Source organism: Argiope bruennichi, chromosome 8 (genome assembly GCF_947563725.1).
Source record: "Argiope bruennichi chromosome 8, qqArgBrue1.1, whole genome shotgun sequence".
NCBI lineage: Eukaryota > Metazoa > Arthropoda > Arachnida > Araneae > Araneidae > Argiope > Argiope bruennichi.
The window spans coordinates 68,195,772-68,219,184 of record NC_079158.1 but is presented as its reverse complement, the minus strand read 5'-3'; the positions used below and the strand labels follow the sequence as shown (position 1 = coordinate 68,219,184).

Here is a 23,413-nt window from a genome sequence, read left to right as displayed (position 1 = left end):
ATGATTTTTTAAAATTTATTGAGATGATATTACATGAAACATCAAGTAGAGGAAATTGAATCTTCAAACTAACATTTATGTTTTCTCCAAATTCTTTGGATGGTAAAAGTCAATAATAAGAATAAAACAATGAAATATCATTTAATTTATTTTCTTGTAGATAATGATTAGAAATACTGTAAATGCGGTATGATGAATTGGCAAAAATGATGGCAAACTAGTAATAATAGAGCAAAATGAAGTGTGTGGCATTGCTAAAAGTTTATTTATTGTTTCAAATTATGTTTTAATTCATTGATGTACGTCGTTATATTCTTTATAATAAATACGTAAAAATTATTTTCAAAATTGTATATTTAGTCAAATACATTTTGGTCTCTTTCAAATTGATATTCTATCATTTAAAATTGAGGTTAATAATTGAATAAATTCTATTCCAAACAAGCGAATATTTATTACATATATTGTTTTGTTAATATTGTTGAAATCTGTTGTATGCTAGATCTTTTAAACTATTCCTTACAATATCGTCCTTATTCTCTTAGAAAATGGGTAAAAATCATTTTAAAAAATGATATGTGGTCAAAGGTTTAAGGTAAAAAATTCAAATTCCAAATAAAACCAAGATAAAAACAAGATGAGTGAAAGCTGAAACCTAAAACTCCATTACTGAATAATATGATGTCAAATGTATAATTGTAGACGTTAAAAAAGAATTATTTCTTTATTTGTCGTTGATCCTGTCTGCTAAACTAAACATTTTTAATAAATGATGTCTGCATTGCTTGACAAATTGTCTTTGCCACAAAAATAAGAATGCAAGTAAAGATTAAACTGAATTTTTAATTAACTAAAAATTAATCAAAATCCTAAAGTTTTTCCTCAATAATTTTGAACATAGTATTGCACAAAAATAACTTTTTCATTTATACTAATTTTATTTCCGAAAAAGTTTTGAACTCAAAGTTTGATAAATTTGTAATATTTTTATGCATATTTTACAACAATCCTTTTCATTGTTTAAATATTATATCAGGTTATTATATTTTGTACTAGAGCCTCTAATCTCATTTAAATTATTTTCGCTCTTGAAAAATTAACTCAATGGGTTATAAAATTAGAAATACCGATTAAAAATTTGGGTCATCTGAAAAATGATAATATAAATTACCTCAATTATATGATTAAACATAGTTTTTTTGTGACTCTCAGAGACTGTTCAAATTGTATAATTCTTAAAATAATTTTGCTATTTTCAAACAATAATTTTAACTATCCTTTTTCAAGATTTATTATTAACTGTAATTTAAGTAAATGAATATTCGCAAAATCGGGTAAAAAATTATACTAAATTTAAGAAAAGAATGAAATAGATTATTGCTTCTCTTGCTTTTTTTTTTTTTTTTTTTTTTTCTTTTTTTTCCATTTCCATATATAGAGTTCCTGATTCATGAATTAGTCTTTTTTTTTTCTTTTGCATGTATTAAGTTTTCTTTCATTTATGACTTCTTTTAATGGTACCAGGAAAATCATTTGGAACTTCTAATCCTTTTTTAATTATGAATATGTTTTTCATAAAAGTTACTGCTTATTTTGAAACACTTGATTCGCCATCTATTTGAAATAAGGGAAAATGAATTCTACTTGGAAGAATAATGAGCCATTACGTTACTTGGAAGAATAAAGAATCACTACGCAAGGAAATTGGAAGAATAAATCACAAATTAATGAGATTACCTTTTCCATGTTTGGTTTGATACACAAAGTCTCATGTAAAGGCTAAAAATGAATGCTAAATGGGGAAAAAAGGCTTTATTGAATACTCAATAATTAACTGCATTTTCATCTTCTTATCAAATTGTTTTTAAAATTTGATAATAAGACAACACAATAATAAACAATTCACAAATCGATTCTAAAAATGTATATTATTTTCAGATTTCATTTAACCATTGTAATCAAATTTGAGTTTCAAAAAAATGTCCAAAATAAACATAAAGTATTTCTTCAATCTTTTTAAACTATCTAAAAAATAGGAAAAAAAGAATGTAACAAAATATGAGAAATGTTTAATGAAAAATATAATCAATCATTTCTGAATCCTAAATCTCGAACATCCAATATTCAGTATTATACAAAACTATTCATAGCTTTATTGTGAGCTTGACACATTTTCAATTTGAAGTAGCTTCAATCTGTTACCAAATCACGATTTCAACCACTCAGTGCCCTGTAGCATACAAAGTTATGCTGCTTTGAATTGTAAAACCTTAAAAAATACACAAACAATAATTTTTTTCAGGTAGGTTTTGAATTGAAGCCTTAGATTTCCAGATCATGGTCTTCAACGTTCGATGCCAAGTGATATGAAAATTCACCACATTTTTAATGGAAAATCAGTGAATTACCAATTAGTGTCTATTTGAAGTAGATTCTGAACATATGCAACCATTGTCAATTCAAAATCTTAAACATTTGTTTAAAGTGTTTTGAGGTACATTTTTATGTGCAAATATCTATTCGAAATAGGAATCATGGTCATCTGAGTATATTGAATCATGATCAGTTCAAGTTCTTGAACATTTAATGTTTGTTGGGTGTAAATTCGATTGCGATTTCAAGTGAAAACAACCGAATAATCAACAAGTTTGAAGAATTTTCTGGAAGTGTGATATCTTATTCATGTCGTAATCTTGAGTATCCGAATCCGAAAATTCCGAGTCACTATCTTGAGTATTCGAATCCGAATCACAATCTTGAGTATCCGAAAAAATTTGAATGGAAAACAGGAGAAAGAAACCAAATGATATCGTATCTTTGAAGCACATTTTGAACTTTCGCAAATTACGATCCCAAACATCCAATGTCTTGTAGGGTGAGCTCTTGTAAGGATTTCTTGTCTTTATCAGCACACTCGAATTCCAAGATGGGTAATTTGTAAAGAGTGGGAAGTCTAACCAACCATTCGGCTTTATCACAAGTGCAGCGGAAACGGTTTTCTGAAAAGAAAAAAGGGAATTATGATGTTATGTTCTTTTAAATATTTAACATCCAATGTAGTTTTATCGATTCATTAAGTTTTCAATAAAAAGATGTAATTAGTTAAAATTTTAATTAATTTTTAACTTAAATTTTAAAAACTTTTTCTTCTACTAACCGGTTCGGATTTGATATTTTAAGAAACGACGGGAGAAAGAGAGACCCTTTAGAGCATTTTGAATATTTTTTTATCGAATGTGTTTCAAGACATGTTAGCTAATAAACATTATGATATTTGAAGATAAGTTTTTAAAAATAAGTTTTTTAATTCAATAATACAAAATTAATCTATAAAAGGCTAATATGATTATGATGCAAATATATAGCAAATCCATAAAATATGAAAAATAGTAAAATTCTAGTAGAATATCTGAAAAACAATTATTCTTATTGTACCTTATTTTCAACATTAGTAGCCATTTAAGAAACGTCATGTTTAATTGTTCCTGAATTATAGATTCGCCTTTTTAGTAATACGAGCTGTGTAATTTGCGAATAATTCATTTCAGATATACGCTCAAAATTTCTACAACTCATTCAAAATTAAATCTTTTTTTAAAAAGAGATTTTTTACTATCTCTTTAATGATATTTGAAATCTGCAAACTACTTCTTCAAATTCATCTAAATCTTCTTTTTTTTTTTCAATAAAAAAATGATTTTTTTTAAAAATGACTAAAAATTAAAAACTATATAAACATTATATATGTAACTTGAAAAAAAATTATCCGATAGTTTATGTTTGGAATTTTTATTTTCATTCGCATAACATTAATATTTGGGCATAATTTTATTATGACACCCACGTACATGTCGTAACGTAAAGTAGAAATAAATGTAGAATGTTCCGCTGGCCGCAAAAGGAAATTAAATTTGTTTAAAAAAACTCGTTATATTTCGTGATGTCTCTGGTATAATGATGAAATTCCATTACAGAAGTCCAGTTTACACGCTAGGCACAAACTTGAGAAAAAAAACTATTTTCTCGAAATAATAGGTTGCTTTTAAATCCCAATCAGAAAATGCTATTAAAAACTCCTAAAAACCTATTTTATTCTTTAATATGTAAATGGTAAAAAATTTTGGCGATGCACATATTAAATAAATAGATATGTATACTATAATTACGTGTTCTTAAAAATTTATTTTTAATAAATAAATTAATTTTAGAAATATATAATTTGATTAATTTTATTTTAATTATTGTAAATTTAATTTTAACTTACTTATTTTAATTAGTAACCAAAAATCTGTGTACGAAGGCATGTTTACAATACTATGTACAGCATTTGAGTAGTAGATCTCCTATAAGACTAACGGAAAACAAAAGTTGCTTCTGGGCAACCATGCCAAAGAAAGGGTTAATAATTTAAATCAAATTCAGGGCCAATGAAGCTATATTAATTTCTGTCATTATTTCTTATAACTAAATAAGCATTTCTACAATTTTTCCCAATAAAAGATCACCTGTTGCCATCAATCGGAGAAAAAAATAGCATATCAGAACACTTAGTAAAGTCTAAAATTGAATTATATTTCCAGAGACTTTAATTCTTATTGCTTCTTATAAATACTTCTTATTGCAAATAAAAAATATCACACAATAACACAAATAAATGAATCTTCAAAAACGAATTAATTTAGATGATTTGGTCTTTCAAATTTAGCAATATTTCATTTTTTAACCACCAAAGCCGACGGGCAATAGAAAATTAACAATTGGTATCTAATTTCTATCACAATTATATAGCACAATCAATCATTAATTTTTCATATATTATATCATTATCAGTGCATGTATATTTCGGCCGTTAGTTTATTCTTTTTTTTCTTATGGAAAGAAAAAAATGCGCATTTTTCATTCAGTTTTTAATTAGAAGCTGTTTGTTATATTCTTTTTACCTAATTATTAAATCTATTTCTTCATTTACGCCGTATTATAATCAATCAGTATTTTGTATTTATCTCAGATCACAAAAAAAATTCGAAAAAAAAATTGAACTGGAAGATCAAATCAGGATGCTTAATTTCAATTTTAAAAAATTTTTTGAAAAAAATTGCAAATTTAAAAAGTTTTTAAAATTCAGCAAATTTTACCGAGGTGCCAAAAAGTCTTTTAAACAACAATTGTTTTATCTTTTTGACAGAGCAAAAAAAAAAAAATACTACAATCAGTGGAACAATATTATGGACAAATGCACGAGAAAAATCATTAATAATAATGCAAAACATCTACATGAAAATCTTTCTACATTAAATTTTGAAATTCAGGCTTTGAGATCGATTGAATCACTGATACGACTACTTGTTCGCTGTATTTCGTAGCTGCAATGTGCAATACATTTTTTGGACACCATAAACACACACTGGCATTTCGTTTTTTATAAATATATTTTAATTTTTTTTTAAAAAAAAGGGGGGGTTTTCTTTATAATTATTTTTATTTCGGTATTTTCGATATAAAAATGCTTAGTATACAAATTTAGTAACTTTATTTACATGCAAAATGAATCTATTTAACCTATCGTTAATTCTTTTCAAATAGTAATAATATATTTTGAAGATGTTCTTCGTAATAAAAATATTAAAGTTTTTCAGAAATTTAAGTTACTATTAACAAAAAATTCCGATTTCGCAATTTTTCAAATAAATTTTTTTAAGTATATAGAAATGAAAATAAAGTTAGTATTAGTCATAAGCCATTTCTGGTTTGCTATTTAAATAAAAAACAAATATTTTAAGAAACAGATATTTTTATACTGTTTCTAAATAAAAAATATTCTCTATATATTTACAAAATTATGCATTATATATAATACTTTCTTGAAACTTTTTTATATACAATTGCAATTTTATGCGATTTTCATTATATAAAATATCCCACTATATTTGAAAAATTTGCAAACACATTAAGAAACATTATTCTGTAAATCGTGAGCTTTCCCATTCTCTCCAATTACAACTTTTTCAAACAAGATATATAGAATAATTTCCAAAAAAAGGAATAATTTAGTGTTTTTACGGCGACCAAAAAGCGTCAAGAAAAAATTTCGCCAAATTATACGAATGTACTCAAGTTCGATCACATGCTATATAGTTTGATGATTGAAATCGCCAAATCAGTGACATTTTTTCTTGGCGCTTTTTGATTGAAATTTAAACCGACAAGTACCAGAAAAAAAATTACTCACCCCCAACTGATATTGTTCCAGTCCTTCTTTCAGCCATTCTTTTTAGAATCCCACGGAATGCCTTTTCTTGAAGGGTAGTCAAGTTATTATCCGTTAAATTGAGACTTTTGAAGACTTGATTTTGAAATGTATCCTCGGCAATAAACATGATTTTATTATTTCCAAGATGAAGAATCAACTTAGAGTTCTCTTGGAAAGAAGAAAATGCCAAGTTGTTGAGCACCCTCAGCTTATTATAGCGTAAATCCAATTTTTCCAATTTCGTCAGATACTTAAACGCATTAGCACCTATATGATTAATCTTATTGAAAGATAAATCAATTTGTTTTATTTTGTCATTCACAACTCTGCCAAATGCTTCATCGGGTATTCTTTTAATGGAATTGTATTTCAAGCTTATGTATTCCAACTTCGGAAAGGCGGACAATTCCCGAAAGGGAAACTTTTCCACATCGTTGTGAACGATTTCGATTCTTATCAATGTATCCCTCGATGAATCGAAAAATTCCTTATCGATAGAAGTGATTGTATTCTTTCTCATGAAGATATACTCGAAATGAAGGTAACCCAAAACATTGGCTTCCAGACTAGTTATCCTGGAATTAGTGAGACTGAATTTACCGAAATTCTTGAAGTATGGCACTGATTGGGTAGCTTGTATAATGCTGGATAGTTCAGTTATTCTATCGCATTGGAAGAGCAAAAAATGAGGAGGTCCATCGCACGTGCAGGGTAGAATTTCTCTTGCCGGGGGACACCAGGCATGTTCTTCGACATAGTAGGCTTCCAGTTCAGCAGTAGTATTCTCCGCATGAAACAGCACCACATCACCCTCGCATGTGACGAGTGGCACCAAGATAAAAATAATGAAATTTGTCACAGACATCTAAAAAAATATGAAAGAATTATAATTATCTCTTTTAAAATATATTATGTGACAAACTGGATCTGTAAAAAGAACAGCAGTATCAGTCCGAAATTCCCAGTTCAAGAAAATCTCGTTTAATGTTTGGACAGATATATTTTATATCCATACAAGATTACATACTGGGAGTCAACAAAGGGAAGCTAGTTTAGTATTGCTCTTATATTAAATGTTTAAATCAAAATTCATTGAACGGATACATAAAATTGATGGTGGAATTCAGTATGGATGGAATTTGTATTGTTGTTCTTCTCACTGATTCAATTATAATACAGAGAAAATCTCCCATTGGGTAATGAATAGATATTGAATGCAATAACAATAATGGAATCAACTTAAGATATACGATTAGGTTTAGAGACAATTTTTTTAAAAATGTTGCATAAAAAATGTATCGTGCAAAGTAACTGAAATCGCCTAAAAGGTTATAATTAGGAGGAAAAGGTATACATTGCCATTGGTTTTTGAAAAAAACTGATTACTTAATGTAATTTTAGCACAAACTTTAATGCTAGAAAAAACTGCTTAAGTTAAAAAAATAAATATTTAATTTTTATTTCGCATATATACGTCTCTTGAACTATCTAGAATATAACAAACCTTAAGATAAAAATTAATTTAATAAATAAATATTTTATAAACATTTCTACTTGCCGTTAATGATTTTTTTTGCCAAAATTTATCTATGTTTTGAATTGAAAACATCTGTAAAACATGACAAATAAAGCTATCTTAAAATTCGTGTTTTACACCTTTGAAGGTGTTTGGCCCATGCATTTAAAATGTGCATGTATTTGAACACATGCATGGAGGTTCATGCTTTCGTGCATAAATTGCTTTTGAGTTATTTTCCGTGAATCAATCATAACAAAATATTCATTCTTCAGAAAATGCGCTTAAAAAATATATTTGCATCCAAATACATTAGAAACAGATTCCTCTTTCCAACTTTTTTAATAAAACTACCTAAAATAAACAGATGGGTCTGGTTAAGAAGGGAGCTAATATAAACATTTCAAATATTATTATTAGAGAAATTTACGGCAAAAATAAATCGCTCATTTCCGTTTGGAAATATCACTAGTTCATTTTCATCTTTTGCATTTTAATAAAATAGCTGTATCTGTACTTCTATTTTGCATATATTAAAATAGAGACTATTTTAGAATCTACAAAATTTAGATTTTGTTTTTAAATCCTTAAAAAAGTTCCGATTTTTTCTGGGAAATGCCATTTTACAATCTAGTCGGAAACCTTAATAGGGTGTTCAAGAAAATAATGAACACGTTTCAATAGTAAATGAATAATATCGATAAAAGTTTTAGTTAATATTTTTTTATCAATTGTTCAAAAATATTTCTGCAAATACTAAGAATGCTAAAAAAAAATCTTACGTTATATCAAACGTATTGCAAGGATTATATCTATATACAGCGGAAATTATGAAATTATTATTGTTAATTTACAACAATAATCATGTTTTGACTCTTTGTGTTCAAAATATACGTTTGACATGATTGAAACGCAAATAAATTAATGCTGGATAAAATTTCCACAACAAGATACACGTTTGGATATACACATATAATATATTTTAAGAACTTAAGCGTATTTAGGTCTAAAAATTCTATTTGTTATATGCTTTAGCATTGTAAGAATTTAATTAAAAATCATTTAATAAATATTTATATTTTTCCATTATCACAGATTGAACACTGAAGTGCAATCGGGGAAAAAAGTCCGACATATCCTTTCGTAGAATTTTGTAGAAAGAAATTTCGATACTAGACTTTTTCAAAATTGATTACATTTTTAAGCAGTCAATTGTGTTACAATTAGTTTTACGCTTATACAATCATATTTTCGGTATAATTTTCGATTAAGAAATAGAAATTTTCTGGAATATTTTTATTTCCCGGTTGTGTTAATACCTGCAAGCTATTTGTGCTTAGATTTCAAAATTTTTGAAAAGTTAATGTTTCAACTAAAAATGGGCAAGACTACTACAATGAGACTACACAAGTCCGGACGGACCCCAATATTTTTGAATTGCGAATAGATAACGAAAAAAAAAAGTCAAAAGTTAAGTCCCTTATACCCTATAGAACTTTCGTCTAAGGCTGGATTATCAAATAGAGAAGATAATCAATTTCCGTGGGCCCCGAAGTCTCAAGGGTCTTTTTCAAGACATCTATCAGTCTTGGAAAAAAAATATTGCCATATTTTTTAATCAATTATTTTTAGGGGTTTTTTTTCAGATTCTTGAATATATTTAGATTAAATTATTCAAATATCACTTAAATTTCAAACGTTATTCTTAAGATTTTTTCCATGTTTCCAAAATCACTTGCAAATTAGCGAGGTCCCTTTCTTTTTCTTGCTGTTTCTAAATTCCTGCAAGTGAATATCCCTGGCAAACTGTGAATGTTTATAATGCAATAAAAAAAGTTGTGCGATGTTTTTTTTCCCTTATTATTTTGTTGAAATAACTTTCGATTTTAATTTTTTTTCGAAAGACGGAAATTAATTCTCTTGTAGACCGCTCGTAGTTAAATGTTTTGTTATTCCTGTTTATCATATATATATTTAAAAACTGCTTATACAGAGATTAAATTGAAATGCAATGTCGGAAAAGCCTTGTATTGAACCTTGTATTGCCTAAGAGGCCTGCAAAGTTTATTCTGCATTGCTTCTGTCCTCTGCGACGTGACTAAGTTCTAACGTGACTAAGCAACCACCTAAGTTCGAAGTATGACCCTAACTGAATTTCTTATAAATATCGAAACTTTTCTTATTTTTTCGAACAGAAAGAGTAAAAATTGAGAGATCTATTATCCTAGAGATAAGCGAACTCATCGTTTTTCAAATTTGAACGATAAGTTTAAAAAGATTTCATTCTAATAAATCTTTCCTGTAAGTTGCAACACGACCAATCTACAATCCATGTAAGCGTTTGTTAAATTCGCGGTGACACATCAAATGGGATTTTTTGAATTGTATATTATTTTTCCCCAATTCAACTAAACATTTTGTTCTACTAATGAGGTTTTTGCCATTTTTAACAACTGCTGTTGAAATTTTCGTCCTTTTTACACATAATACGCCGTAAAATATTTATTTTAACTTGCCGGTAGATTTCCTTTTCATGTCGCTTCTATCTTGTAAAGTACTGAGAGAAAAATTATTATACAACCTTCATACATTACATAATATTTAATAAATAGCGAGGAAATTTCCAATACTAGACTTAATCTTAAACAGATGTTCATTATTTTGAACGTAATTTGTAAACTGAAAACTCACATAGAGTGGTGATAAATTTGGCTTAATAAAATATACAAGGTTATTTAAAAAAAGAAGGAACTGTTTCAAAATGTTTATTTCTAATTAAAGGCTGTAGATAAACAACATCATTGCAAAGAGGAAAGTTCGAAATTTTATTTTTTGCATTCGAATTATCCCGGAACAACAGACAGTGTTTTTTGTTTACAAGAAAATGGTGATAAGTTTGGAAAAATCATTTTGTATGCTGCATTATACAAAAAGAGAATCCGTTGTTGTTTTGTAGCTTGTATTTCGTTGAAAAGTCGACAGAAAGCCACCTTGTCATAAACAGATTTGCAGTTCATGCAAGAAATTCGTAGATGTTTGCATATATAAAGGGAAAAGTACTGCTTGTCCTCGCACATCAGATGAAAATGGTAAATGCTTTCGAAAATAACTATAAGGACATTCTATAAGGATATGATAAACGATTGCTCCACAGTTACCATGTGTGGACACATCGGCAATTGATCATTTAATAATAGCTGTTTATGTGTGAACCTAATGTGACCGATTCTCAGATGAGTTAAAACTGTGTCATTTTTTCGATTATTTAAAGAAGATCAATTTTCTATGATAGGCTTACAAGTACGAATGCTTACAAGAAGAAGTTCGAATACCATTGAGTTTGCTAGAGGATATAAAAACAGCGCTTTGTCTGTTTCTTCAAATCGCATGCAGGAATGCGTGTTTCTAAAAAAAAAGAGCTGCAAATTTGACGCTCTTTTCAGCCTGCTCATTACTACATATATCCCTCATGGGATGGTATCCAGCAGAATGAAATTGTAAAATCTCGAGAGAGAATCTTATATAAAAAAACCTGAAATCTTAAAAATAATTGGATGAGTATGATTTTGAAGTAATTTTTAAAGACTATAAAACACCTAATGAATAGAACTCTTGCCGAATGCATAGAATAAAACTTTGAACTTACTTTTTATCTAATAATATACCGTATATATGTCTGTATCATTGTCATTGAACCTTTGACGGTTCTTTTTAGATCTTTCACATAGATCTACATTTTAATTAAAAAAATAACTTACTAAAATACATCCATCTAGCTTCCTACTTAAATAATAGATTTCACAAAAGACAAACAATCAGCAGCTTCGACGGATTTTGTAAAAACTTTATACATATCTGAAATTTTAGGGATCAAAATAATTTCTCAAATTTGTTTTATTGTGTTTGCTAACTATTATGTTAACATTTTCACAAACTGATAGCCAAACAAACTTCCTAGGGACGATTACATTCAAAATTTGATTGAAATTAGTCATTTTGGAAATTTTAATCATTCGCCTAGTTTATATGTTTAAATTATGATGCTTACAGATAACAAAACATAATCGAAAATTTGCTTTTTTTTAAACTCAGGATGATCTAAAACGTGGAGATTCATCAAAATCCCAAAGTTAAAGGGGTTTTATTAGTGTTAAAAGGAAAACAGAAAACGTAAAGAGCTTTGTACAGGTAAAACTTATGAGAAATGCAGCCTTGTAGTTATTGTTCCAGAGTATTGGCTTTCATCGAAATGGAAGGCAAATATCAAAAAAAAAGGAAACCCTGACCTAAATAAACGTTTCGTGTAGCAACGACAAGTACGGATGCCCTATTGTGTGAATCTGCAATGACATTGTCTCTATTGATCGAGCGTTTTTGTTCACAGAGTCAACTAAAATAGAGTTTTCAGACTGTTTTCTAAATGCAATGTTTTCCTCTTCTCAGACTGATGTCCACAATAATAACATCAATTTCATGTAGGAGTCAAATCATCAAAGGACATCGTATCTCTAATGGCATCGTTAATATCAAAAGTTTTCATATTTATAATGGCATAAAGAAAAACACTGGCATCATTTTGCAATATTTTAAATAATTTAGCAAATCAATACGAGACAACAATTTCACTCTAGAACTCCATGCACTTTGGAAACTTATGAAAAATTTAAAATCCCCAAGTCTTTTTGTCACAATTGTGAAGACTCTATATAATAAGAAAGAGTATTTTTTCTGTTTTATCATCAAAAATAGTTTAGAACAAGAATGGTATTGGTAGACGCATCATTAAACATCCACACCTCCTGTAAAGAATATAATATTCATAGATTGGTATATTATCTGCGTTTTTTCTGTCATATCATCAAAAATAATTTAAAACACGTCTTTGACATCGTAGAAAACAACATCAAAATACCACACCTCCTGTCAACAAGATAATGTTTATTGATTGGTGTATTTATTATCTGTACTTTTTTTGTCATATCATCAGAAATAATTCAGAACATGTGTGTGGTACTGTAGAAAACTACACCAAAATTCCACACCTCCTGTCAACAAGTAATGTTCTTTGATTGGCAAATTATCTATCACTTGAATCATGCTGGCAGAGTTCTTCGAAATGCTTTACAGGCAGACCGATGGACAGAGAATTATCACATTTAGTATGTAGTTATTTCGTAAAAACAAATCCACTCTAACAGATATTTTGCTAAAATTTTAATTTCTTGCTTTAGAATTCATCAAAATTCAAATTAAGTTTGTCTTCAATAATTATATATATATATATATATATATATATATATATATATATATATATATGTGTGTGTGTGAAAAATCATATATATACTATTTTAAAATTCAAAAGGTATGCCAAAAGATATTATTCCAGTTTTTTATTGTTGTTGTTGTTGTTGTTGTTGTTGCTTTCTCTATTTTAATTATTTTTTAATGTTTTAAGTATATTTTACAGCAATACTTTTCATCATTTTTGTTACTAAATTTATACATATATTGCGTTGATGTTAACTGCATGTTTTGTATGAATATAATCATTATTATATCATTAAGAGTACATTTTAAGAATAAAACAAAAATAGACAAACGAAACTTAAAATATTATCATGCTAGAATGTTTCAAATTTCTTTTTTTTTTCAGTCGTTTCTACCAATTTCAATACTGTTCAGAAACTAAATAGGATAGAAAATTGTCGCAGATAAATCATCCTAAAATCGACAAAGAATAACTTCTTTTCATGTAACCCTTTAACATGATAATAATTATAGGTTGGCATACAATTCATAAATTGCTCTGTTATAGATTGGTATACAATTCATAAATTTCTCTATTAGGCATGCGCAATCCAAAAATCCTTCAAAACGTTCTATTCAGAAGATAATTTAGGCCTAGAACTACTTAATTTAGTAGTTACTTCTTGAATAATTGCTTCTTAAGAAAGCGGAGAGTTCGAAATTTATTTCAGTTATAAATTTAGTCAATATTTTAACATTTTTTTCTCAATAATTTTGGGGGATAAAATCGTAAAAAAATTATTTTCGCACCCCTTTAAAATACATAAAGAAATTGACTTTTTGCTGGTGCCAATTTTATTTCCACAGAATCTGTTCTTTAATTTTACTGATTTTTTTCAAAAATTTATTTTAAACACAATGTTTCAACGCTGTTTTTCCTTTACATTAGAGCGCAGGAAACAACAAAATAATGATTAATCAAAATGACTATTTTGGAAGCTCTAATGCGATTGATCAAAATGAATATTACGCTTTTTTTAACTTATTTCTAACTAACTCTTTAACATATTTCAAAATACTTAATGCTTTTTAACATGATGGAAATTTAGCTGCACCTTTTCTGTAAATAATGTAAAAGTCGCTACGCACAGATTGCAACTGCTGAAGCAATCAAGTCAGGCGAATTAAACACAAAACGTTACTGTGTTATGTTGTTTCGGCCTAGAAGTTTGAATCAGATTTATTTATTCAGAATTTATATTATTATTTGATATATTATAAATATAATCTATCATTTACCACACAATGCAAAAATTTGGCGTATATTTAATATAAAACAATACCTGGAATAGTCTTATTATAAGATTCAAAAATCTTATTACTAATTTCCCAAACCTTATTTCATAAATCCAAAACCATTACAAAAATATAAAAGTAATTTCTTCTTTGATTAAAAAGGAATACACCTGTTTGCTAGAACGAATAACAAGGTACAGTTCCAATTTAGATAATTTTAAATTTCATACAAATACTCATAAGCACATCAGAAAAAAGCTATAAGAACAACAAATAAACCATAATGACTTGCATTTCAAGTCGTGCGTAAGTGATTGACGTCAAAAAATTATTCAAAATAAAGTTATAGGAAAAGACGAACAAAATGTTGGAAAGGAACAAAGGTGTTGTAAGAAAATGGTATCACCATTTGTTTGTTGGCGGAACAATGTCTTTATTATTTTAGTAGATTTTATGAAGTGGAAATAATGGAAGTATGAAAATACATTGAAAATATAAAGAAAGAGATCTCGGAGAGAATTTCGGAATGGTCCACCAAATAAGACATTGTAAGACAGGTTAAAGATAAGACGGATAAAGGGAATTTTATACTTAAGTCCAGAGATAATATTCCGGAATACAGAATCGTCGTATGAGGTAGATCACAAAGAAAAAGTATTGGAAATGTATTATTTACAGAACGTTTCTAAATATTTTATAGACACGTACTCCTTGAGTTGTCTTGTTATTTTTGAGCACCCTCCAGTGATATATCCCTCTTCAAAAAAAAAAAAAAAAAAAAAAAAAAAAGATGCCGCCACCTGTTCAAAATGTTTTCATTGATAAAGCTAATCGCTTTTTAGCAAGACTTAAATGTCTCCACTTTACTTAACATTGCTTCTTTTTTTTCAGTAACTAAATGATGTTATGTCTGAAAAAAATTTCTTTTATGCTATCTTCCTTAGAAAAAAAATTATTGTGCTTACTTTAAATTCTATTTATATACCTATATTTTTCTATTACTAAGCTATATTATTTATTAATGTTAACATAACCCCAGGGGGGGACACCTCGAAATAAGGATGAGATGCTTCCGGCATGGTGGTTGAATCTCGCCACCCTGGAAGTTACACAAATAGGTGGGGGATCTGACTCATCCCATTGATGACAGGACGTACTTCCTTCGGGGAGGGTTGTAATGTGACCGGTGATGGCCCTTAGGATACACCCACAGTTCCCGCCAGTGTGCTGTTGCGGTTTCATTCAGTCATTCAGTTTTATGGTTTAAATCCTTGTGTCTTCGTGGGGGGTCGGAGAGTCAGATGGTTGATTTACTAATGTTAACAATATATACAGGTGTATTTGACAGATACAGAGTGACCACATTTGTTTAAAAAAATGCATATCTAACGAAGTGTTAATCCTATCTATAAAACTTATTTTTCCATTCTATTCGACTTACTATAAAAGTTAAAACTCTTTTATGGTAGTTGACTTCCTCGCCACTTAAATTGAAGTATCAATTTAATTTTTAATTAATATTTTTATTCGTTGAGTGGTTTAAGAAGGGAACTACAAAGCATTAAATACTTTAATATAAGTGATTCAGGAAATAAATCAACATACTCGAAGAAATTAATTCAACGGTAGATCAAAAGTAAACAGTACTGAAGTCATTTCGCATAAATTTATGATAAAATCAACAATTACTCATTCTGGTAATTAATTAGTGATGGTTTCTTTTAAACGTGTTTTAAATTAAAGCATTGAAATAAGAAAGGTTATGAAGACTCGGGATTTCTCAGTCTCCCCCCCCCTCCCTGTTTAACCTTAAATACAAAAGAAAAAGAAGGGACAGGGTATCTACGATAGAATAACTTTCGAGGGGATATAAGTGCTTGATGTATAATATGATTGATTATGTGAAGGATTGGTAAAAATCAATTATTAATTAGTCACTGTCTTAATCTGCTCCATCTGTTTCCTTATTTCGCGAGTAGGAAAATCGGATTTGCAATTTTTAATTCAAACGAGCTTCGGGAATTCTTTTTACTTAAATCCTTCGTGCTCTTCTCCAGTATCCAGATATTTAGTCATTGCTCATCTGTCGCATGTAGGGTTTGTCGGTTTTTCAAATCCGGTTTTAAAAAACCGGTTTTTTAAAGTAAATTTGTCACATTTGTAAACCGGTTTTTAAATTAAGAAAACCGGTTTTCCGGAACATCTAGATATTCCTCTTCAAAAAACAAACAAATATTTTTATCAGTTGGGATCGATTCATCTAGCAGCTGAAGGCTTAGGGCGACGAGATGACAATTTATTAACAATTGAAGGTGTATTTGAATTTCTGTTAAATGAACTAAAACTTTACACACAAATAAGTTTGAAATTATTATATGCTTTAAAAGAACAAACTCAAGAAAGAAGACAAGTAGAATTAGCAACTCTTTTGCTTCATTTGCAAAATCCACAAAACATTTCTAGTTCAGCGAAGAAATCTAGTGTACTTTCTTTAGCTTCAAAAACCGAAATTATTGAGTTATCTGGAAAGATACTGTCTAGAATATTTCCAAATTCTTATGTGGAAATCGATTCTGATGAAGAGAAAATTGAAGAAACTACTCATCAGAGTGATGCTTTTTAAAAAGAAGCCATGGAAAAATCAATCCATAAGTTTCTTGAAGACCCTGAAGTAAAACTTACAAATCCAAAGACACTGAAAGCTGAATTTTTATTATTTGAGGCAAAGAGTAAAAGAACAAAAAAATTTTATTTGATGCCATGAAAACTATAAAACGAAGCTCAGTAGCTAGTGAATGAATATTTTCAATTTTCTAAAATATTGTGCCCAATATAAGAACAAGACTTAGCCACTGTTCAATGGATATCTTATGTTTTTAAAAATCCTGTTTTCTTAAGAGAAATTAAAATGAGTGAAAATAATACAAATATTATTTGAAATTTTTGTTTGAGTTTAGGTTATTTTTGAGTAAGTAGTATGTCGATGTAATCCTTAATTTTTTTTAATATTTTGACTTTGATATTGATTTTGTTTTTTGTTGTTTTATATAAATCAAATAAAATATTCTTCCGTATTCTTTTTTTTCTTTCTTTCTTTTTTCTTTTTTTGCAAAAAAAAAAAAAAAAAAAAAAAATTTGAAAACCGGCTAAAACTGGTTTTTTGGAAATATTGAATTCGTAGACAGGTTTCTCAAAAAGTCGGTTTTTGTATAAACTCTAGTCGCGTGCCTGCAGGGTTACGCGTATCACAGATGAGAAACTCTCATCATTCTCTTAGCCGGAAATAAAAATTACAATAAGTGTTATCCATCATACTTTAAAACGATTTAAATAGGAAGGTTACAAACCAACAGAGTATATCTCAATGAAGATTATCTAGTTTAGAGAATCCAGTTTTGGGAGGAATATTTGACAAAATATAAAAACAACAAATTTAACAGTTTAATTATATAAATGAGGCTCACTCACTCTGCTACATATTTAATTCCTTGGGTTGAACAGACTCGGAAAGACATAAAATATAGATACTGATTAAAGTCTCGAGGCCAAATTTTTTTATGGTTATGATATATTATATTGTTTAGTTCCTGTACAAGAAAATAAAAAATAATGGTGCTTTCCTTTGAAAATTTCGCCTAGTTAACTCACAGGGTCAAAAATGGGTCAAACAAATTGGTGCAAAAGTAAGAAACAGAAACAAAATAGCATTCCTTTGGAAAACCTGTAACTGATCTAACAAAATATTTATTCATTATACACATTCTTCCCAATTTCTTACATGTAATAATATGTTCTCTGAGAAAGGAGCGAGACCAGCAATTTATAATTGAGAAGTTACCAGAAGTTCTCTGATGGGTATAACAATGTAATGGATTCCATTTGCTTCCAGTTTAACAATAGAACGTTCCTCTTAGGAGAAGTTACGATTGTGTTAGTCTTGGCCCTCAAGAACCAACTTCAATTCCTACCTCGTTCTTCGATGATGAACATTCGATTAAACCCCTGATACATATACAGGTAAATGAATAATTTTATTGTGATTACTTAATAGTATTCTTAGAATACTATTAAGATTAGAATACTAATATTACAAAGAATGAGAATCGATTTCTACTATAACGAGCATCTGACTCTATTTACTTCTTTTCTTTAAATTTGCAGGTCAATGAATAATATCGTATTTATAATCACCCCCGCCCCCCGAATTGAAACTTTTTGCGTTGTAGGATTAACTTGATTATAGCAAAAAAAAAATTTCATTCGTATACTGCATGTTTCTATTATATAAAATAGAATGAGTAGTCGGTTTGTGTGATGTTTGTAATATTGCTATCATGGGGCTGATTATAAAGATAAAAATCAAATCCATATTACGTTCTGTTGAAATAAACATATTTATATGGCATTTCATTAAAAATATTTTCAAAAATTAAATCCATGTTAATAATTATTTACATATTGATATATGTATGTATTCTATCAGTGAAAATTTAAAAGCTAATAAAAAAAACAATTAGTAATATAACAAAAATAATAATAAGTATCAAATTGAAACGAATTTATTTTCTTTTTAGGCCTAATCATGCAAAAATGTATTATTAATACTATTGCATTGTTTCTTATATGCAGCAAACATGGCATTTATTTATTTCTGTTATGAAAATTCTGTTTAAAATTGCATTCGTTTAATCATAATATTTTTACTTTCTCTTATATGAAATGTACAAAAAGTACATAGTAATTGTCAAAAAAGCTGACTGAAATAGTCCATTCAAATTGCCGTCAAATGTATCTAAAGAGAAAAAAAGGTATAATAGCATCAATGTTTGCTTTGTGTTACTGTCCCAAAACTTGCCACGACATCACGCATTAGGATATAGGACCGGGAAAAGGAGGGAAGCCGAATGGAAATTCATATTTCATACATTATACAAGTTTATTAAATTGAGAGAAAAAAACAAAAAATGTATTTAAAAAATCCTGCAAAATAAAATGTTGAACATTAAGTTGTCTAATTAGATCAGAAGTAAATTAAAAAATAAAAAGACATAAATTTTGAAGAAAACGTCTACACTTTTCTTATAATTTGAGTGAATATTTTGTAAGTATGCGTTCTAATAGAGGGAGTATCTGATATAAGTTCCATATCAATATATATATTATTTTTCTAAAATCTCGACTTACTAAGAAGAAACAGCTGCAATGCAACTTTCCTACCTGTCAGAATTCAAGAAGCGAAAATATTTCTGTTCTAAATCTACAATTATATATGGTTTTGCAATTTTAAATAATTATTTATCGCTATTCAGAAAAATTATTAAAAAGTGAAATTTGGAATTTTTTTCTTATTTATTTTTAAAAAAACATTATAAACGAAAGAATATTGAACAGCTGCCATCAAATTGGCATAGTTGAAAATGATATCATAGAGAAACGTAAGATTTAAGAAGAAAATAATTATAAAAAAAACAAGAATGAGTGCTTCACAGTTTTGCAAATATCAATACAATTCATAAGCAGCCTATTAATCACAGCAAATACAGAAAAAACTCCATTTTTATTGGATTCAGTATCTGCTTTCGCATTAAAATCCGTAATTATTTTTTTAATTTTTCGGAATCTTTCAACAACTTACATAAACTTATGTATTTCATCAAGATTTTTCATTAAAAAAATCTCTCTGAACAAATTATTATAAATCGGTAATTTTTAAACAAAAAATATACTAAGTGCTTATTTGTCAGTTTATTTTTTAAGAAAACTCTATATCTTGTAGTCCTACTTTAACTTTATCAGCAATATTCTCTTTCACGTTCTGTGTATTATCAATTTCTCATGATCATTTGATTTTTATTTTTGAGTTTATCTCAGTATTTTCTATTTCAAAATTATTTAAAACTTAATCCCAAATGAGAATATTTCAATCTTTATAGAAGCTAAAATAATTTATCTCGAATAATTCCTCCGAAACCTCATTCAAATTTTTATATGTTTGATTTTAAATCGCAATTAATAATTTAAAAATATCAAAGATAATTAAAATCAGCACTGAAATCGTTACGTTATTATCGATTATGGTGTATAAACTACACGAATGAATTTTGTACTTGTTTTATTGTTTATTTATAATTTCTCGTAAAAAAATGAATTTTCTTACTATAAAGTACCTCAGAAAAATATTAATTTTTTTCAATTAAGGCTAGAATTGATTTAAAATCCACATATACACCATCATTACTCAGAAAGAAACAATCTTTCCTTAAAATATTTAATCTTGGACAAATCAAACTGCTTCTTCAAGCCATCAACATATAAATAAAAAAATAAGGACTTTAAGGCATAGTTAAGACTTTTATAATTTAGAAATTAAGGTAATAAAAACTGAAATATTGTAAATTATTGTTTATCTACATTAATTTATTTCAATTCGGGAAGAGTGATATTTATAGAAGGAAAAAATTTTATTGATGTGCTGATTGTTAAAATATAAAACAATGAGTATTGAACTGTGTATAATTTTGTAAAGAATATAGGCGCAAATTAATTTCTTTGTTGACTTCATGACAAAATGCTTAATGAGTTTCAAAACATGATCAAGGAATATTAGGATCCTAATCATATTCAGTTACCCAATCAGTTACTCACCCATATTCAGTTTATTAGTGAAAATTTTCACAGTTTTTGCACAGCTTGCCATTTAGTTAAATGCAGTCTATTGCATTATAGACTTATAATGAAAAAATTAATTTATCGAAAATGAATCTTTGAATTTTTTTTCTGAAATGTAGAAATAATCGAATATTAAAGTATGAATTGCAAGACAGATTTCTAATTGCTTAATTAATGGCATTGCTTGATTACATATAAAAGATTTAACATAAAGAAGTATTTTATCCATTTTTTCAGCATTTAGTTTATGGTATCGGAATATGAAAATATCGATAAACCGAAGTCGGAAACTTTTTTTATTCATTTATTTAAAAAATTACGAGTTCTAATGAATTATTATTCACTTCAGAGTAATCCAAAAAATAACAGTTATTAGAACATAAGAAAGATTTCATAACTCTTTGGAATTCACAAAAATTCCATCCATAATTTATTCACTAGGATGTAATAAATAATAGTTTGCAAAGTGATTTGAATAATAAAAAAATTGTTTGAAAAAGGAGAATTATTTTCCACAAAATAGATAATCATTAAAATACAGTAAATAATTAATTATTAAAAATATTTATAGTTGGTATTTTCCAAAAATATTTATTTGCCGAAATAAAATGTCTTTTTACTTTTTAAAATTCATTCCAATACCTTACAAAAAATTTATGCATCATAGAAACTATTTAAGTTAAATTTTTTTAATAAATTCATTTGATTTTTAATAAATTTTAGTAGAAGCTTTCAATTCTTCATTGTTAATGTTTATAATTTCTAAATTAAATATAGTATGTTTACGGATCTCAAATTCAAAATGGGATGGTAATATAATTAAACTAAACAATTCCAATTATAATACAAAGCGGAGATCTTAACATAACAATGTATAATATATTCTTTAAATTTTTGTTGCAAAAAAAATTGTAAATACTATAATAATAAATACAAGAAAAATTATTTTAATTTTAGTGTTATTTATAACTATTTAATTAAGATTAATAACTCTAAAAAATATTAAATAAAAAATCTTACAAAAGTTTTGAAGTCAAAAGTAAAAAGTAAATTAATCCAATATTAAATTAATCAAAATGAACTTTTAAAAAACAAAACAAAATTAATTTTATGAATATTCAAAGTAAGGTTAATATTTAACAGACAATATTCTTTCAGAAATTTTAATTAAATATGTATCATTTTGATTCTATAGAATATTGACAACTTTAAAACTACATAAATTACCACTTGACAACAAGAAAAATATTATTAACATTCTAAGCCATTGTAAGAACGATTTTGAAAGAACTCATCTTCTAATTACTCACCTTAGAAGATCAACTTCTCCAGGTGAAGAGTAATCAGAGCAAATTCCAGCGTCCTTTGATTTCTTCCATCCTAGGGGCAGATGAAACCGAAATACGTCATTTGTGTGCACAAAGGGATCCTGCAAGCCAATAAAAACACAGCACTTCCCGAAACTGGCATAAAAGCAAATGGCCAGCGGAAAAAGGTGGCTGCCACCACACGCACATGTGTTGCACGGTAACCAGTTGTTGCATTGTGAAAGTGGGGGCACAAAAGATCCACATAACTTAATTATGAATATGGGAGAGTGGAGTTTTTCGACATTTTCCCCATTCATTGAGTAGATAGAAAAGGCCATTCACATGCTAATGGATCGAACCATTCAGATAGATCGAATGGACAAAAAAAAAGTGCACTGATCGCGAAAACAACATGATTTTTTAAAACATATTGCAATATATATATAATATAAAAGGAAATTCGATTCTCTAGTTCAAAATATCCTTGTATAATAATGTTTTAGAATTGATGAGTTTACCCTTATATCATTTTTTTTAAACTCATTCTTAGTTTTAGCGACGATAATGAGAACACAAAAAAGATGAATTTAGTATTATTGCATCAGGGTTTAAAAAGTTATTATAAATATGGTTTTGAAATGTGCCTTTAAAATATTTTGAAATTTTTATTAAATTTAGCTGAAAAAATTGCACAGAAATAAAATTAATATTATTAAAGAAACTAATTCTTTAAATTTTAAAATGGATTAAAAATTATTTTTATTCAATAAAGTGTCCCGGAATTATTGAAGAAAATATAAAATTTAATTAATTTTTAAATAAAATTCTAATTAAAATTTAGAAAAATTATCTCACACTAAATGCGCACTACTCTAGAAGTAATTACTTGTCAAATTTACTATCTCAAGGTCCAAAACCTGTCCTGTAAAGGGTTTACACATTTCCTGATTATAAAGGTCACATCACATATTTTGCAATTTATAGATAGTGCGCCAACGTAAGTCGAAATATTTTAAACAGAATGAAGATTTCAATTAAATAAAATTTGTATGTTCTTCTCATCTTTCCCTTGCCTGACATGAATAGGTATCGATATAAATTAAAAGCGCTTAGTTCAATACTTTC

The 23,413-nt window shown here is 27.7% G+C and overlaps 1 protein-coding gene across 1 annotated transcript; it reads right to left on the bottom strand.

The window, feature by feature from the left end:
* Positions 1–2,114: 2,114 nt before the first annotated feature.
* On the bottom strand, positions 2,115–22,424 carry LOC129981552 (oplophorus-luciferin 2-monooxygenase non-catalytic subunit-like). Its single transcript, XM_056092428.1, has 3 exons — positions 22,289–22,424; positions 6,230–7,115; positions 2,115–2,999 (listed from the first exon to the last, which is right to left on the bottom strand). Exons 2-3 carry the CDS (start codon positions 7,113–7,115, stop codon positions 2,845–2,847), a joined length of 1,041 nt encoding a protein of 346 aa, XP_055948403.1. The 5' UTR covers positions 22,289–22,424; the 3' UTR covers positions 2,115–2,844.
* Positions 22,425–23,413: the final 989 nt, after the last annotated feature.

Excerpts from the sequence above, each read along its gene's own strand:
- LOC129981552 (XM_056092428.1), bottom strand. The coding sequence starts at position 7,115 with ATGTCTGTGACAAATTTCATTATTTTTATCTTGGTGCCACTCGTCACA. Across the intron at positions 3,000-6,229 it reads TGGAACAATATCAGTTGGGG|AAAACCGTTTCCGCTGCACT; the intron begins GTGAGTAATTTT and ends TTTTCTTTTCAG.